We start from the raw sequence: 18,903 nt of genomic DNA on the forward strand, positions 1-18,903 counted from the left end.
GTTTTTGTTTTTTACTTCTTGATCTTTGTAAAAATAACAGCCTGAGGCTCATGCTTGTGATAAACAGAACACATCAGAATACCTTATCTAAAATGCAGAATGATTCATTGTCCTGTGCTAAGGATGTGTTAGTGCTTGAATTTTACTAAATCATTCCACTTAATATCTTAAGGTGGATTTTCCTTGCAGACCGCAACATTTATGGTATTGTTAGTCTTCCCATGGTTTGTGTTGCCGTGACGGATAAAAGTTAACTCACAGCGTCGTCATCAGTTTCTCTGAAGGGTCCGGGTATGACAGCGAAGGAGCTGGAGCATCTTTTCTTCACTGTTTTCAGTTGTGCTTGTCTTCGCACTTACCTTAAGGCTGATGAAGATGTGGTAAAATGCAGTGATTGCGTTCATTCATAATAGGTGAAGTTTTGATGAAATTTTGTATATGCTTTTTTTTTTAAATTTATCTGGAAATGTGTCATGTAATTAAGACGAGACACTGAACATATTTTATTGTTTTCCTACTGCAACCTTAAGCTATGGCATCCAGACTTGGCAGGCATGTAATGAAATGAGTTATTATCTGCCGGAGGGAGTATTGATATAAAGCCTCGGCAGTCTTTTAACCCAGGTGCCAAACCAGTTATGGAGACCGGCTTTTCCTTCTGATCACAGCTTCTTTAGAGCTGCGTAAAATCAGCGGTGATTGTTGTATTGTGGAGGACTCAAAGCTGAGATTACAGTGTACTAACAACAAAATACTGGGTGCATATTTTTAATGTACACAGATGTATGGGTGGCTGAATCCATCACTGTCAGTCAGGCTGTGTACCCACTTGTACTAGTCTGCACTTGAACGTGTAGGCGCTTTTCTTGTGTTAGAAGGGTCTCCTAATTGTGAGAAATCACATGTGCAGCTGGAGTAAAACCTCTGAACACCTGTGTATAAACAGCAAAGAATCAAAGCCCATAAAACTTGTGTTGCAATAACGTGCTGGTGGGGTGCAGGAAGCGGTTTAGAATCATTTCCCCCCTATTTTTTTTTTCTCTCCCCTTTCTGAAATAGCTGAATAACACCAGGAGCTGCTTTCTTCCCACCTACAACACTGTAAGGCTTGTTATCTGTGAGTGTGACCCCAAAGGAAGGACTCATGTTCTTCTCCTGCAGCCTGTAAACGCATAAAACAGCATTTCTTGTTGTTCGGGATTTAAATTTCTGCACTTTTATGAGTCAAAAGTGTCGGTCTGTGCTCATGCATGTGTGCGTATGTGCCTGCATCGAAATGCCTCCCTCCCTGCCTGCCTGTCTGCAATAATAAAGTTTATCCTGCCTAAAAATGCACTGTTGAAACTTTATCGACATTGATTTTGTTTTTCAGTTGCCTATAATCATTTTTATTTCTTCAAATATTTCAGTTTAATATTGCAAACAACTTCACAACATACAAAATGAATAATATTAACCCAGAAACATGTCAATGAATAAATTTTATATATATATATATATATATATATAATTTTTTATATATATCTTGTCCTCTGGTGGGGATAAAAAAATAAACAGCAAAGCTTTGACAACAGCACCTTGACATAGTATGTAATTCCAACATTACCTTGAGAAGTTTAGAACAGTAAACAGATAAATTACTGGAGAGGAAACTGTTTTCTGCTGAATATGTAAACGGAATGTTTTTTTTTTTCTTTTTTGGTCAGCATCATATCCTTTTTTTTCTGTAAGTGGAGAATTTATCGATTCACAATTGAAGCAGCATGCAAGCTTTTGAAGATGGAACTGTCCTCTCTCTGTCTCCCTCCCTCTCTGTCTCTATCTCGCTCTCATTCCTTGCCTGTTTTTTTTTCCCTTCATTTTCGAATTCTTGGCAACGTAAACAAATCACAATGTCTTGAGGAATGTGATATAGTAATTTAAACTGGGCGCAAATGACTGATCAGATTTTTTTTAATTGTTTACAAGGTCATGAATATGTTCAATAAATAGACTGTAGTATCACTTTTACTGTATAAACTTCATCTTTTTTTACATGCAGTCCATAAAATTTTCATTTGATGGAATAATTTACCCTGTTATGTATATATACAAATAGATATTTTCTCTTTATTCTCTTTTTTAAACTCTTCAATAAAATCTATACATTTTATACACTATCTCCCTCTTTTAATGGTCAATGTGCATACACATGAAGTGTCTATCCTTATAAACCGCCAGCCAATCTTCTTTTTGCTATCCATGGTAAGTGCTCGCACGTAGGACTGGGTTGTCCTGCATTGGGAATTATAATGCCGCTTGTCTATTCCTCTGCAGCCCTCCTTTGTGTACCCCATGGGGTTGCATTTGGTCTCATAAAAGTATTGCTTCAGTTGGCCATTGGGGACAGGGACCTTTTCCATGACGGTAACTTGCTGCCCAGACATGTCTATTGCCGTCTTTTTATCCACAGCTGTCACCCACTGGCTAATACTGTCACACACACTGAGCTCTCCGCGTCGCGAGGGATCGGAGTGTCGCCGCACCCTCATGGACATATTAGCGGCATCCAGATAGTTTTTGTATTCCTCCAGGAGAAAGAGCAACGGCGGCTCCAAAGGCACTTGGTTGCTGATCATCACCCGCGAGTTGTACAGATCGACATCCTTGGCCTCCGTGGTGACCACAGAGGACGGGCCCCCACCTCCCTGGCTCTTATCAGCCCCCTGTCCCAGCTGTGCCGCCTCACCCTCCACCTCCAGCAGCTCTTCTATCACTTGCTCAAATGTGTCTGTGAGTGAGGGCAGTTCCCCACGCTGGCCTGGCCCACCACCACTCTGGGGAGTCCCGTGGCCTCGTTCGGCCGTTACAGCGGCGCCCAAGTAGCCTTCCGTCCGATGGCCCCGCATGCCCGGGGCATCTCTCAGGGGCGCAGCTCTCATGCAACTGAAGTATGAAATAACCATAGTAAGGAACAGGATGGTCATCACTCTTCTAACCTGGTGGAACTGGAGGGAGGGGAGAGAAAGACAGACAACAAGAGGAGGGAGGGAGGGGTGAGAGAACGAGATGGTTAGTCAAAGAACATTTTCAACAATGTTAGCTTATTCTTGATCCATAATGCACCACGTAAGCCTCTCCTCTTATTTACACCCTCCACTCTTTGTTCGCAAGCCAAAAACTAGAGCCAGTAGCTTTGGAATAATCACAACATGTTTTTATTAAACTGATATTGGCACTGTGTCATCGGTGTTTTCAAATTGTTTGCAAACTGTAATCATTCTGTTCCTATGTGAGGTCTGGCTTAGATCTCTATTTGTTGGCAGCAATGCACAAAAGCTGTGCTGAGCATCAGAGCGACTGCTTATTACAAAAGATAAGATTACACAAATAGATGTCAAAATATCCTAACAGCTTTTTGACTGTTCTGTTAAAAGGCACTGCACCATGTATATTTATAATGGCTGCACTTGCCAATCATCCCTTTCTGTCTGAATAATTGACTTTTGTTTTGGCAGTAGTGAAAGCTCACAGCTGCCCCCTCCCCCCAGCTTTTTGGGCAAGGAAATTATGGACTTTCATTCTTAAACTTCATCTTGTAATTAATAAATTTCTAGGGTTGGATTTTGGGCCCCCAATCACGTAACTGTGCAGATTACGAATATACGACTTTCTTCGTTTTACGAGTTTACGCATTATCTTTCGACCGTGACGTTACCCTACAAACAAATCGCCAGTGTTAACACTTCAGGAACCTCCGCCGTGGACAGCACTTACTAACAGAGTGTTTGTGTTGGCGCTGGCAAACACTGCTGCTGCAGTATTACTTTATTAAAAGAAAAAAACTAAACTGCTCTGTACTGTGGGATGGGTCAGGTACTACACCATGTAGTCATGAATGGGAACTAGAGGTTTGTTGAGGGATACTGTTTGTTTTTGACAGGTGGATGGCGAGAGCACTGCGGGATGAATTAAGAGGAAGCTGTATGACATCCTGCCCTGCAAAGTACTGGTTTTGAGGCTCTGGAGAATACAACTCGAAACATAAGCAAAACCAAACTGAAGCACTGTATATATACCTTTTAATAGTAAAATTGCCCGAGCACATATGCATCCCTTACCTCTGAGACGCTCTAAGATTCACAGCAAATCAATGAATCCAAAGGACACAGATATATATATATATATATAAAAAAAAAACAATTAAAAAAAAAATCTAGAGCTTGCTTTCCACAGGGGCTCATATAAAAATAGCCCCGCCGAGGCTTTGATTGCACTCTGCATGTCCGAGCCTGACACAGGAACGCGCGGCGAGCAAAACCCGCTACAGCCTCCACTCAGAATGGACACAAGGACCTTTACAGTACAGGGACGAGCGAAACCCCACCTTAAAAGCATTTATTTCATTCTTAATTGGTATCTGGGGCTGGGGCTGCAATTAACCGACACCACGATGACTGCCATAGAGATATCTCGTCTAAAAATAGACGTGCTGGGAGTCTCACAGTCTCTATTCAGAATATCACATCCTTCTTCTTAATGAGCCACTCATTCCCCGAGCTCAGTGACGTGCTCCTCCAGAGTGTGTGAGCGTGCGTGTTAGAGGGAGGGCATGGGGAGGGGCTGGCTTGTATGTGTTTTTGCAGTGAGGTGGGGGTATTTTTTTTTCTTCCTCTTACCAACTACAATGAGGACAAAGCCAAGAATAAAGAGCTAATTATCAACTTGGATATTGTTAACAAAATTTGATTTATGGCTCATTAACCCTTCAGTGTTTCAAAGGTTGCGATTAACAAGAATTTTATCTGCGAGGCTTCCCAGCACTGAAAATCATGTAGGTTTACGGGATGGAGGCCAGTCACGAGCTTTATGTGTAGGATGCATTTAGGCTGATATTATTATCAGCATTGCGCTCAAATGGTTCCACTTCCACATGAGGGAAATGAAGGCAGAGGGCTGATTACTGTTAGGCGTCAAACTTCATGCTGGAAATGGTGCAGACGAAGAGTGCTGCATCTTCCGTAACAGACCACAGGGGTAATATTGCAGTAGCAGGGGGTGGAGAGAGTGCCAGCGTCATTTCGCAGCATAACAACCACAGATGACGTCTCTTCCAGGTCTCCATAGGGGAGAGAATGGAGAGAAGGGGTGGGGAGGTTGCTGGGGGTAATGCCACTCAACAGTGTGCAATTGCAAAGCCATTCCCCCGTGTATCCTCACACCGGGAACAACAGATGATTTTATTTCTATCTCGCTGATTTCCTGTTTCCATCAGTACAATCAATATGGCTTATGCTCTCAATCAACATCCTGTTAAAATGCGATAAAGCCAATGAATCATTTAATTGCTGTGGGACTGGCGGAGGATCTCTGGCTTATATCTGTGAAAGGCTAAATGTGACAACATCCAGTGTCTGAAGATTTTATGTGGATTTCACAGTTAATAAAAAAGCGGCTCGAGTGTTAACAGAATGAGCATGAATAATAAAGCAAGAGATGGGTTACATATGAAGGAATAATACCTTTTTTTTTTTTTTTTTTTTTTTTGGAGAGTGTGGATCAGCTTTACGGTGACTTGTGCTTGAGAAAGGTGCAGTTTCCTCTAAGCTGATTGTTTAAAGAATGCACAGCCATCTAAATATGACATGCTGAGAACTCGGCTAACAACACAGACGGGGAAATAAAGCCCACAGTAACTGCTGCTCAAACATGCCTATATTCATGACAACACGCCTAGAGCATGAAACACCCTGAACAATAGCAGCAGGTGAGTGTGTGGACTCTGTCTTCTGTTTGGCTCTGGATGACCACCTGTTCATCTGCTTTGAGAGCACGGCTGTATGGGAGGGATATGTAACTTACCCTCGCATTTATTCTTTGTGCCAGGTGGGGATTAAAGTGATAAATGCCTCCTCTGACAGACGCTGAAAAGTTTCTCTAAAGCATGAAAGGACTAGCGCGGCTAGTGTTATTACATACTCAGTAATGTTCACAGCCTCCACGCACAGATCTTGCACACTTTATGGCTTCATCTTTACTAACAGCAGGCGTTGATATCTTATAAGCCACTGCATGAAAAAATAAACACATAAAGAGAAGAGATCTGAAGAGTGGTTGCTACATTTGAATAGAAATGTGTGACCCATGGCAGCATTTGTTCTCTGTCTCTGTTCCCTTTGGGCATCCATCTTTGTTTAATTCCTCAAGAAGACAGTTTACCTGGCAACATGTTTTATCACGTTCAATAAGTATAGCACACAATGCCAAATGTTCCGTTTGAGAGAAGAAAAAGCACAGAAGATATTATCAAAATGGCTACCTGAGGACCCCTTGTGTACTACAATCCAGCACTTAAAAAAGGCATTTAGACTTAATTGTGTTGTCTGCAGTAATGGCTGACACATGTGGAAGCTTGCTTCCTGAGATCTGTTTTCAATCTGATGCAGCTTCAGAGCACATTTACTAATACATGAGCATCACTAAGGATTATACCTGGCCGCCAGGCCAAACCCAAGCCACTGCCACAGACAGCCCGGCATTCAAATACCTGCTGAGTGATTTATGCTACCCAAAAGAGCTGTTAACTCCCTCCCACACTGTGTGCAGCAGTGGGCACTTTAAAGAATACAACAGCAATATGCAGCATGGTAAAATCCTAACTGATGTGCTCAGGTTCCTGTAAGCTAAACGAAGAAATCCTCATTTTAACCCATGAATGACCAGCACTTCAACAGACCTGCGGCTGCAAACTGACAGCGCTGCTGTCCCCAGCTTCGTACACTAGATGGCGTGTGAGACCGTGAAATAGTCTGAGCTCCTTTTCTTCCACCCTTTCTCCACCTTTCTCTCGTTTTTCCTTCCCGCCTATGAAACACGATAGATAGATAGATAGATAGATAGATAGATCAAACTCTGTCCTGTGGCTGTATGGCTTAATAATATGGGCCAGACAGCTATAAAGTTAAGTTAGATGCTATTTAGTTACAAGTCTAAGAAGGCTACATTACAAATGCATCATTAAACCATCCTTCAGGCAGTCCTGGTACCTCTATTAGTCTCGGATAAGTTCTTGAGCCAGATATTTTCACGTCACAAATGAGTCAGTTTTCCACCACTTTGTTTGAATCCATAATTATTGTGAGGATTTTCTTCAGCACGAGCACACACCACCAAAACAAAAAAACAAAAACAAAAAACAACAGTGTGTGTTGGCCGACCGTGCTGGGCGTTTAGGTCTCGGGTTTCCTATAAAGTCTTAATGAGTTCATCAAAGTTTTTTCCCTCCAACAAAACAACAATACAAAAAAACTGTCTGGAGTGTTTTTTGTCTCTTTTCTCACTGAGAAGGAGGAGGAGGAGGAGGGTCCAAGTTTGGATGAACAAATATAGACAAACACCCCGCGGAAAGAGTTTATTAGGCAATTTATGCGCGTAAAGTTGTCTCAAAAATGTTCGCGCGGATGAACTTTGGATTGCTTCCACTTGGTTAGTTAGGAGAAATGTCTGTCTATTTGCACCATTGGCTGCTCCAATAATGAAACCACAATCTTTCTTTTCTTTCTTTTTTTTTTTTCTCGAGATTACATCTGCTGAGCTCGTGCTCCCCACTGGAAACCCAATCAACATAATAACTCCGTTTTTTATTAATGAACGCGAGGATAAGGTTACACATATCCCCTCTCGGGCTGCGGCGCTGTCTGTTCGCAGGATAACCGGACTTGATCGAGCTACTTTTAGACCCCCCCCCCCCCCCCCTTCTCCTCCCCCCCCACCCCAACACCCCCCACACACACACACACACACACACACACACCAGCTGCCTTTTTCTCTAGCAGCATCAAACACAGCAAAAGTGCTTAAAACAAGTTATCTGAAACAAGCAGACACATACCTTTTAGTGCCCAGTCGTAAAACAGACCATTCAACAGGACGGTAGTGTCATCTGGGATGTTTTGGACAACTCCCTGAGTAATTTACTTAAGCGATATTTTCCTCTCTCCCGACAAGCTTCAGGATATCTCTTCAGCTTTGGAGCAAATAGATTAAATTATTGATAGTGGAAATTGCACGGCTGAGGTAATGCACTCCCATGGCTGCACGGCTCCTTTGGAAATCGCTTGAAACTGAAGTTGTCGCATGCCGAGACGCCGCCGCAGCACCACCACGGGATGAGAGACCTCTGGAGCTGAAATGAGGAGCCTCTTTGCAACTACAGTAACTTTACTACACAATGACGCTGCAACATGTGACCTGCTGCTGGCTGACTGGTCGCCACCAAACTCCTGTTTAAACAGCCCCGAGGCGGAACTATTAATGCGCTTTCGGTGTGCATTATGTGCTTTTGTTTGTCCGCATATCGCTCAGCCTGCATCCACACCATAAGCTCAAAGGAAGCCTCCCCTCTTCCGTATTTTGCTCAGCCTAAAGAGGTGGCACATTTTTTTAGAAGGTTTTGCGTAACAGCGCGTCTCCACCAAGTCGTGATACACTGCGTGCCATTTACAGATGGCCTATTTGTGTAAAATTAGATATTCAGAGAATTAAAAATAAGCATTTCTAGTACAGGTCTCGAAATAGTGAGGCGACTGGGCAAGTTATATCAAAGAAAGCTTAAGCATTTGAGTCTGAAGTATGCATTTGCGCGACCCCTTTAATCATTAAATCCATCTTGTGTTAGTATGAGACTACATCCCTGATATAATATATGAAGAGCCTCCTATTTTCTCATATAAACGGTATTTAGGTTGTGATTTCAAGTCTATATACAGAGAATAAATGCAAATCCAGGATAAGAATATGAGCTTATAATTTACCTGCTGTAAAATGTCAGTGTTGGATGCTAACAGGCACAGGAGGATTCTAAAGATGTGAACTTATTGAAAGTAATTCTCCTCCTTCTTGCTTTTAAAGTGAGCCATCTCCACAACAGATGGATGACTCCCCTGCAAGTGCTCTGCAGTGTAGTAATCAGCTTTCACAGGTTATTATTACCAAAATGTCAGCTAAATAAACCAAATCATATTTACAGGGATATCTTAGACAATGAGTCTGCTTTTAGTATTGTTTCCCCCTCATCTGAAACAAAATGGGAACAAATTGTTTCTTTTCATGAAGCAGAATTCAAGTGAAGATGTCAGCCGAGGCACAACCTTTCAATGGGTGATGAACCTTTGGAAATTCCACCTCTGCTGAATACGAGAGTGAGCATAATGGAGAAACAGCAGCTCATTATCCTTGTGACTTGGCCCCGGTCCCGTGCAAAGATTTATTGTGATGTGTTGGCTATATTACCATCATGATTCTTCCCTGCACAAGCTTATGAGACGGAGAGCTCTTGTTTGGCATGTAGCTGTATGGGAGTGGATGCTCACACCTGCCTAATGAGTCACTCCCACCTCCAACACCCAGGGAAATGCCAAGATAGATATAGCCCTCCCCGAAGGCTCACAGGAGGTGAGGGCAAACTCTGGATGACAAAGAGTTGCATCAGCAATCACTGAGCGACATGACTCCAAAGAGGATAAAAAAAAAAAAAGCACACTGCACAAGGGGGCTGTTCCAAACAAGTAATTCATAAATAAATCACTTGGCATCTCATTAGAGCAGCAAAAACAACAACATGGTCTCTGTCATTTCTGCAAATACAGCACAACTGAAGGTGGTTTATCAAGAGAAGTCGTTTGGCTTGCACGTGCTTGAGGCTGAATTTCTGAATGAAATTCATACAATGCCTAATATCTGTAAGAAAAAGTGGAGTTGTGAGGAGTATTAGAACCCTTTGTTTCTTCCAGTTGAGGTTCAAACACAACCATGGCAGTAGTGACCTGCTACAAGTCAACCAGGAGTAAGTCTGAAAGCTGTTAAACCACTGTTGCATCTTGTTGAGGTTTAAGATTCCCCACCATAGCCAGGAGCAATGACTTTAAACTATCTGCAGATGAAATCATCTGTCTTTGGATTTCATATGGCAACTTTCCGCAGGTTTTAATGATCAAAACGACAGTTGAACACATGTAATTTGAAGTATCATTTGGGTAGCTCTCGCCTTACATCTTCCCCGCTCGCAGCCTTTTTTGCTGTTTGTGCTGCAGAAAGAAGAAACAACCACAAGACCTGACAACACGACACACTTGTATAACCTTTCAAAGCTTCTCTTGCCAAATGCAGTACGAATGCTGACAGGTCCGCACTGCCGAAAAGCTTCACTTAACAAGTCGAATTATGCCTCCTTGCGCGCGAGAGGGACTGTGTAACAGGGGCGAAATGACTTTTTGTGAAATGTCATTTTCACTGGGGATAAAGGGAAGGCGATGAGGGTATTTTGATCAAAGGGAAATTGCATTCCTCCTCAAGGAGGCAACTGAGAAAACAGTTTTTTGGATGGAGGTTGCGTGACGTCAAAGGAGACGAGCAAGAGAACGTTTGTGAAAACTCTAAATTGATAAAGTCAGTACAGGCCTTTTTATAATCTGGTGTAAGGAGTTAATGTCATCCCTCCTGTGATGACAATAACCTTTAATGTGATCATGAGGCAGACAGCAGACTGGGCTTCCAAGCATCATATATGGCCTATAGACTCCTCCTTCCACACCCTCATTCAGCTGATACATTATTTCTATAGTGGCAGACTGCAAGTCACTCCATAGCCTGTTAAAGCCTCTGTCTGCCTCTGCCCCCCACCCCCCACTCCAGTCCCCCTCACTAATGTTTGCTTCACTGCTAATCATAATATATTTGCTATTAAATAGCGCGATTTTTGAATTTACTCTGAAACAAAATTACTAAATTAAAACACTGCCTTGATTTGCTATGGCGCATCCTGCCACCACATGCAACAAAACACCATTTTCAGAATAAAGGCCTGAAATTAGATACTTTAAATCAACCTTACAGGCAAAACCCGTCTCACTTTCCGTCTAACTGGCACTCAGGAAATACAAAATAGATGTTTGATGGCTTCTGGAAGTTGTTTGAAATCACTGATGTGCTGCATATTCACACTGCTGGGAGACACGCGGGGATGGTTTGCCGGAATTGTCGAACATTTCCTGTCACGCTGCATCATGCATCTCTATTGTCCCGCAGTGGACCGACATATAAAATGTCTTTACAGTAAGAATATCCACTGTGTATTAATAACTTATCGTGGGCTTCATCGCTGCGAAACCACAGTCACGCCACTGAATGACGAATAACTGGTAATTAAATGTTCGGAATAAGGTTCAATGCTTCGCCTCCTGCCAGAACTTGTTTAAACAAGCCTCTTAATTGGATGAAGGTGCCAGTGATGAAGATGATGATGATGTGGTGACTAAAGCAGTAGCAGCAGCGGGGACAAGCGATAGTGGTGGTGGTGGTGGTGGCGGCGGCGGCGGCGGCGGGCGATGTAGCCTACATTTTCATAATGATCAAGATGATTAATTTTCAATCTAAATATATCGTGACGTCCGCCTCTCAGCGGAGCCGAGATTTCCGCCATCTATAGCCCAAAATAATCAATAGCCTATTTATAATTTATGTCAGACATCATTATTGCGTTTCATGAATGAAAGGGCAAAGCAAAATCCGAATTCGAGTTTTACTGGGGGAGAAACATCGCCCGTTTCTATAAAAGAAAAATGGCATTTAAACCCAGATTTCACCAAATCCTTTCAGCCTCTAAAGTGCACGGATTGATCGCAATGGAAAAAAAAAGAAAGAAAGAAAGAAAAAAAAAACGACATACAAAGACCAACATTTACATGATGGAGAAAGGCAAGAAAAACAGTAGCTGCACGAGACAATCAAGCAGATTATTAATGCTATCTTTATTTTCGCCCAGCGCGTTTATTTATGTATTTGTAATTTATTTTCGTTAAATTAAAAAGGCCTATCCGAAAGAATTTCATCGGATTTTTTTTTTGCAAAGAAACCTACCATCAGGTTTGTTTTTGACGCCCACCCCAACTCTGCAGAGCTGAGTGCAGAGAGAGAGAGAGAGAGAGAGGGGAGATTCTCGGTAAAGATAACACACGCGGAGACGCACGCACACAGGCGCGAGCGCACGCTGGCGCACGCCCGCACACAAACACACGCAGCCCCATTTATGGACTGATCCGCTGACGTACATTGCAGAAAAGTGCTATAAAAAAACCTTCATACATACAAAGTGTGTCGTGCCACCCCACAGACCCCTCCTAACCCGCCTCCGCTCATCCCTCCTCCTCCACCCAACACGCCCACGCCCACACCATAATCCCACGTCTCAGTAGAAAAAAAAACATAAATAAATAAATAAAATAAAAATAAAGCTATGGCCAGAAAATAGGCATTCTGTGGGGAAAATATTACATTTATAAACAAGTGCAGTCGGAAAAAGATGGTGCAGGGAAAAAAAATTGACACAGTCATATCATCTGTGAACAAAAGGCCAAATATTTCTTTAAACTATCACAATTTTGCCGATCTTTAAGCAGCTGAAACCTTTCTCGTTTCGTTAGGTAAATTAATGATAGGTCATAATTTGTGCAATCAACGGCTTTTGTGGTATTGATGCCTGGAATGTGGCTATTAAAGTCGCGACGCAGCCTTTATTAAAGGAGCATTTTTATGAATGTCGGGTTAGCCTAATAAGTAATATGATCTATTTGGGTTTCAGTGTCTCATAAAATGAGGAGTAATAGGTCATAATATGCGGAAACCGATCTGGGCGCATTACACTGCTGGGTTAAAATTACGGAAAACGCCAGCGGAGAAAAAGTCCCATAAGTCAAATGTAATTAGGAATTTACTGGATACGTTCATATTGGAAGTATTTATTTGAAATCGCACCCTGCATGAGGAGTCTTGATTAAAACAGGACTGCCAGTGGGCGTTGGGGCTTTTCTCTTCCCATGCTGTTGTTTTGCCATGCAATTGCTTCGTCTTGGATCAGAAATCTTAAATCTTTGACCAAAGGAAAAAAAAAAAAGACGAGTGAGAGGAGAGATAGACGGCCAGGCAGAGAGAGAGAGAGAGGAGGGGGAAATAGACAATATCCACTGCTTCTGCATCGGTGCGAGACGAATTTTTTAGGCTACAAGTGCTTCAGGAGAGCACAAAAATAAAATCCCAGAACAGTTTTGGGTGATGATCATCTATATCGAATAGCCGAGATCAGTGATTTTGCGTGCCTTAAATTTTAAATAAAAAAAAAAAAAATGAAAGAAAGAAAAGGAAGAGCGACAGGAAGAAAGAAGCGATGCTTCCCGAACAATTTCATATCATGCCATCTTATCTCTCAACATCACATTCAGCCATAACATCTGTCAGTGGATGGACTTTGACCACGCCCATCTTTATTGTAATTTTACACAAGAATAAGCGAACAACTTGTATACAATGAAGGAGCCACGCTTTGGCAAGAAATTACACGAGTCAACGCGGTTAGGAATGAATTAATCTTTTCCCCTTCCTTTTAATAAAAAAAAAAAAAAAAAAAATCATTCGTAGCCTGCAGTTTGACAGAGCCGGGTACGGACAAAGAGGGGGGGTAGGGTAGCAGGTGAAGTGAAAAGCACCTTATGAATGAAACCGTGGAGCGGTCGTAGTAAAAACACAAGTGATTTGATGGCGATGACGGGAGGGGGGGCTTTGGAGGGAGGGGGTGCTGGGGGGTGGGGGGGTAAAGAGTAGGGCTATTTTTGGTCGATAACAAAATCCGGAGGGTTTGACATCAAGACAAAACATGAATGCAGCAGACCAAACAAGAAAAATAGGCACAGATAGATAGCTAGATCATTTTATGATGTGCACCAGCATCAGTACTCCAGTTCGTGCTGAAAGTATCACTGCAGCGTCTTAAGTCCCATATTGGGAGCATGATTAGGCACAACGCAACGATTACGCAAATTGTGTTGCAGCAGGCAGTGTTCGGAAACTCCGAAAACGCTTCACAAATCTCTCCGCATGAATGTGCACGCACCTATAATTTCTAAAAGAAAAAAAAAGGGGGGGGGGGGGGAGGAAAAGCAGCAACAACAAAAAATAAGTTCAATTAAAACAAACAAACAAACAAACAAAGATGTCCTGCGAGGTATTTGGTCACCTGGATCGGGTTTCATTTCGGAGTTATTTCGGTCATTCATGCCCACAATTAACACACTGCAAAGACGGAGGGCTGCATGCTGTAGTTTTAAGTTCATTTGAGAAAAGCCAACCGAAGCCTCGTAAAAAGCCGACAGGAAGGAAAGATTGACACAAAAACAATGGATTGTGCTCTTACCTTTACAAGGGCTGACAACCACTATGTGCGTGGTTAGATCTCCGCGACCAAGACTTGCATGTCCCAAAGTTTAACGCAGTGTGGGGGGGCTTATAGGTACCGAGAATGTGGTGTGCAAAAGATCAGACGCCCTAACATTTCAACTTTCACAGTGCTCTACAAAAAAAACACATCTGAAGCACAAGCTCTTTTAGTGGCAAGCGCTTTTCTTTTCCCCCCCTGTTTTTAATGTTTTTATTCCCCCCCACCTCTCTCTCTCTTTCTCTCTCTCTGGCTCTCTCTCTTTTTAGAATCCGGTTTATTTTCCGTTTTAAAGACCACAGGCTCCTTCAGAATAAGCTTACCAAAAGTTGAAAAAACAATCCCAGGTTTGCCAAAGGGGGGCTGGGAAAAGAGAGAAAGAGAGTTGGCGTCCACTCGGCGTTTTAGTCCATGCACGACTCCGGTGCCTCTGTCCAACGTGCTGAAAGCATAACACAGCCAGGGTAACTATGAGGGGCCAAGAAAATATCTATATACTTTTTGTTTGAGTGCCCACTTTAAACAGCTTTTTTTCCCCTCTACTCTGCTGCTTCCCCGCGTCTTGTCACGTGTATTTTCCCACCCCTTGCCAAACCAGTCCTGTTAATATTTGATCACATTTTGGTCGGACATTTCCTTCCAGATAAACAGCACCTATACCACAAACGCCGGTTCAATTCGCTCGCCACAAAAGGCTACACTCTCACGCCAAATTACAACTGGCAACGCTGATACGGTGCCCCATTGTTCCTAATGTCATGCTTATGACAAGTGTGACAGCGAAGTGGCACATGTTGCTTATGTTATTTACACAAGCATGGGCACCGCACTCAAAAGGAACATAAATACATGCATAAAATATAAAGCCCTTCACTGCCAACACTCAGCCCTCCAAGACAGCCTATACAGCCCACACCACATCCACACATTGCGCGCAGACACAATGTAATATTTCCTTACCCCGCTCACTGTACCGGCATATCCTGAGCAGAGAAATGCCACACAATCTTTTTTCACACAAGCTTTGTCAACATCAGCCTCATCAGACATGGGTCTCGATACTGAGTTTCTCAAGTAGAGTCCAACCCTTCCAGCAATGCGTTGCCAGACTAAACAGCAAGCACGACTATTTACTGGTAATCATCCCTTATATGCTGTGTGTTTCCATTGCTACTTACCATTTTCCCCTACGCTGTCCTGGAGATAGAAGTGTCTTAATATCCACTCACTCCAACAGATGCTGGTAGGTAATGTGTCTTGTTTGAAGTCATCATATGAGAACTTCTGCTGTGCTCAGTAGATCGCCCACCACTTCGCTGACTTATGAATCTAATAACCCTTTGCAATATCGGCGTGCTTAAACTCTGTTAGGCAACACCTTGGTGGCTCTACAGTAAAGACAAATATCAACAAGCCTGGCTTGTCAGAAAAGCTTGTACAGATATACGTAACACCCTCGCCAGGACAACGCCATTAGGGGGTCTTACGTGATTGAAAAAGGCGACGGCAATACAAGTTTATGGGGGGTACTCGATCCTGACTGATCGCTTCGTTCACTGCCTCAAATCTTTAAATCCGCATCGAGGAACAGTGAAAGAGGCATAAAACTTCTGAGACATATCTCTATTCACGTGTTTGTGTAATAGACAGTTAACTCCTTCTTTGGCGAAGGGCCATGGGCCTATTACGCATACGCACAACTGGTCATTTAGATTGTTCTTACGGGCGACGCACAGCGGGTTTGTTTTCTTTTTGGTTGTTTTTTGTTTTCACAAAACAAATAGACATTTACAGCGCTCCGGTGTCTGCCTGTCAAGTTCTAGAAGAACTTGTTGCTGCTCAAAAGACCCCCCCCCCCTTTTATTTTTTGCCCGACTATACTTTCTCCCTCAGACACGCATACATATGTACATATATACTTACATTTTGAAACTCTGTTTAAGTGCTGCGGGTTTTTTTCTCCCCCCAGGACAGAAATCCAAAAAAAGTTAATCCACGTCCTCCGGCAGCGTTATTACACCGAGAGAAGCGACCAGAGCGTGCAAAGTCAGGGATGATACTTTTCGATCAGGAATATCTGGAAGTTCAAAGGCGAAATCTGTTTTCAGTAAAATTCCATCAGTTGCACTGCCAACACTCAGCCATCTGATTGTTATGCAGTGACGAAGCGCCGTGCTTGTAAGTGAAGCCCCAAATGTACTAAGTAACATGAGTAATAGGTGATATTTGCCTGACACTTTGCCAGCATCCCAAACTTTCTGAGTGCGTGTGTAAGAAAAGTGTCATTCTTTGGTATAATTTCTTTCCGTTTTTCTTTTTTTCTTTCTCTTTTTTTTTTTTTTTTGGACATAGCTTATGGAAATAACGCTGCATGGGTGGCGCGTTACTGGAACCTGTAGGCGTGATTCTGCAAAGAGACAATAGCACCAATCTGACAAATCCTTGGACTTTTCTCACAAAACAACAACAAAAGCTGCTCATCAAAGTGTTTTAGGTAACTGGATGCCATCCACACCTGGTGCCCTGATACTGCTGTTTGCAACCCCACCCCCACCACCAATATATGCACTGACTTGAATATTTAACCTGAAGTCACATTTCTCTGTTGTCAGTGGCGCTTGTCAATATTGTACCAAAACTTCTGACACATTCAAAACTCTTTCTTGGCAAGTAGAGCTGATTCTAATCTGGTCTGACTACGCATGTAGCTGCTGTGTCAGCCTGCTTGTAGAGGCAGTGGCCAAAAACAAACAAACAAACAAACAAACAAAACCAAAAAAAAAAAGGATTTTCTTTGCAGCTTGTTTCTGCAAAGAAAATTTCTGCCTCAAAGACACAAGATGGCATAATCAGATAAATTATATATATATATATATATATATATATATATATATATATATATATATATATGTGTGTGTGTGTGTGTGTGTGTGTGTGTGTGTTTCATCAGAATTATTACTTTCCAAGAAAGATGTAGCTCTCCTTGTACCAAACAGGCAAACAGTGCTGGACTTAAGAGTCACACATAGCTTATTATCCTTGAACTCACTCCTCACAGGCTTTTCACACAGGGGGCTACTCATTACAGGCGACTAATAAAAGGCAGTGACATGAAGAGAGAGGTAACACATATCAGTGCGGTGAGGACAGCATGAACAATTCCCCCTTTTTTTCCTACCCCCCTTACATGATTAAATGATTACGATGTATGTGTCCCCATCACCTCGCGGGCTCCTACCATCATCCTACTCTCAGGCCTTTTTGCTTCCTGACGTGGTAACTTGACTTGCTCCTACTTGTGATGTTGTTAACACTTCCTCTGCTCCCACAGCTTTTCGCAGACTCTGTTACTGACTCATGCTCGTCCCTTTTCCACTATCCATGCCCTCCCCCGCACTCTTCAGCACAATATCTTATCCGAGTCCGAGGTCATAGATCAATCACTTCATCCCCTGGGCTGCATATGACTGCATGGCATTTTGCTCTGTGGTCTGCCAAGATACTTCACCTCTTTTGAGCTTACTCTTGGAACTTATAAGAGTTTGAGTGAAATATATTTTGGCAGAGGGAGTGTTATTAAAATGTGTAGCCAACGGGCTGCGCCTTGGGATAAACATGGGGACAAATGTGCACCATTACAGCCTTTTGCAGTGTGTAAAGCGGTACAGGTGTTGATATTAATCCAATAAACACAGCAAAGATGTAGGGTGTAACAATAGTAGCAGAAATAGTCACGGTCTCTCTCTTGTGGTTGGCTCATTACCACTTGTTGTTAGTCTGTGTTTTGTAAAACTGTCTTTTAACCTCCCAAGCTGCACGCGGCCTTTAAGATGTAATTGTGTGTGGTTTAGTCCAACCTTTTCCAGAGGAGCTGCCAGCAATCTGCCCGTGAATGCCTGAAAATGACTCTCAGCTCCACCTCCTCAAATGACAACTGTAGAAAATTAATCACCAAAAAGAAAAAAAAAAACAAAACAAAAAAAGTATTGTTAAAGCCATTTTAACACTGCAGTCATCATACCTCCCTGTTTACATCTGCTAATCACATTTGAGGCCCAGTCTGGTCTCCAGAATCATTACTAAAATGCAGAGTGCCAGCCTAAAAATTTTGAGTCTATAAGCACTTTCCTCCCCCTCGCTGTAATGACAACTATTAAGCTAGGATGGATCCAGTCAGGGCTGTGTGTATCATTACTCTGTCTTAATCTTTGTTCCATAAATATTGATAACAAGAGTCCCACGTCATGCGTTACTAGTACCTGCTGTTAAAAATAGAAGGCTCGCTGATGGCAGGTTATCTCTTACTGTCAGATCCCAGTGTATCTCTACCTCTTGTATCTACAGGAAGTTGAGCTCTGGGACAAACAAAGAGCAGACAGAAAACAACAAATAGTCTGATTACACATGAGTAAATCAAACCACCGAATCTCTTGTGTCTTCTATTTACCGAAAACAAAATCCAACTTGTAGGAAAAAAAGCCAAGCATTTAAAAAAACAAACTATTGATTCATTTACATGAACGCATGATAAACCACAATTTCATAATGAAGCAGTCAAAATAGCTTAATACAGTCACCCTGTTGACAATGTGCTTCATGCTGTACATCTGTCATTCTGTAGTGCAGCTTCATAATATTTCTGTAGCGCATGGAATTAATTA

At 42.4% G+C, this 18,903-nt stretch overlaps 1 protein-coding gene across 4 annotated transcripts; it reads right to left on the minus strand.

Moving 5' to 3' along the window:
• Window positions 1-1,508: 1,508 nt before the first annotated feature.
• Window positions 1,509-18,599, minus strand: bdnf (brain-derived neurotrophic factor). Of its 4 annotated transcripts, XM_030724812.1 has the most exons (3): window positions 18,502-18,599; window positions 18,100-18,176; window positions 1,509-2,987 (listed from the first exon to the last, which is right to left on the minus strand). In XM_030724812.1, exon 3 carries the CDS (start codon window positions 2,964-2,966, stop codon window positions 2,157-2,159), a length of 810 nt encoding a protein of 269 aa, XP_030580672.1. In that variant the 5' UTR covers window positions 2,967-2,987; window positions 18,100-18,176; window positions 18,502-18,599; the 3' UTR covers window positions 1,509-2,156. The 4 variants fall into 4 exon arrangements, with proteins under 4 accessions (XP_030580672.1, XP_030580679.1, XP_030580664.1 ...); XM_030724819.1 differs by lacking the exons at window positions 18,100-18,176; window positions 18,502-18,599 and adding an exon at window positions 14,566-14,675; XM_030724804.1 differs by lacking the exons at window positions 18,100-18,176; window positions 18,502-18,599 and adding an exon at window positions 14,222-14,310.
• Window positions 18,600-18,903: the final 304 nt, after the last annotated feature.

The sequence above is a fragment of the Archocentrus centrarchus genome, chromosome 3 (genome assembly GCF_007364275.1).
Source record: "Archocentrus centrarchus isolate MPI-CPG fArcCen1 chromosome 3, fArcCen1, whole genome shotgun sequence".
Classification (NCBI taxonomy): domain Eukaryota; kingdom Metazoa; phylum Chordata; class Actinopteri; order Cichliformes; family Cichlidae; genus Archocentrus; species Archocentrus centrarchus.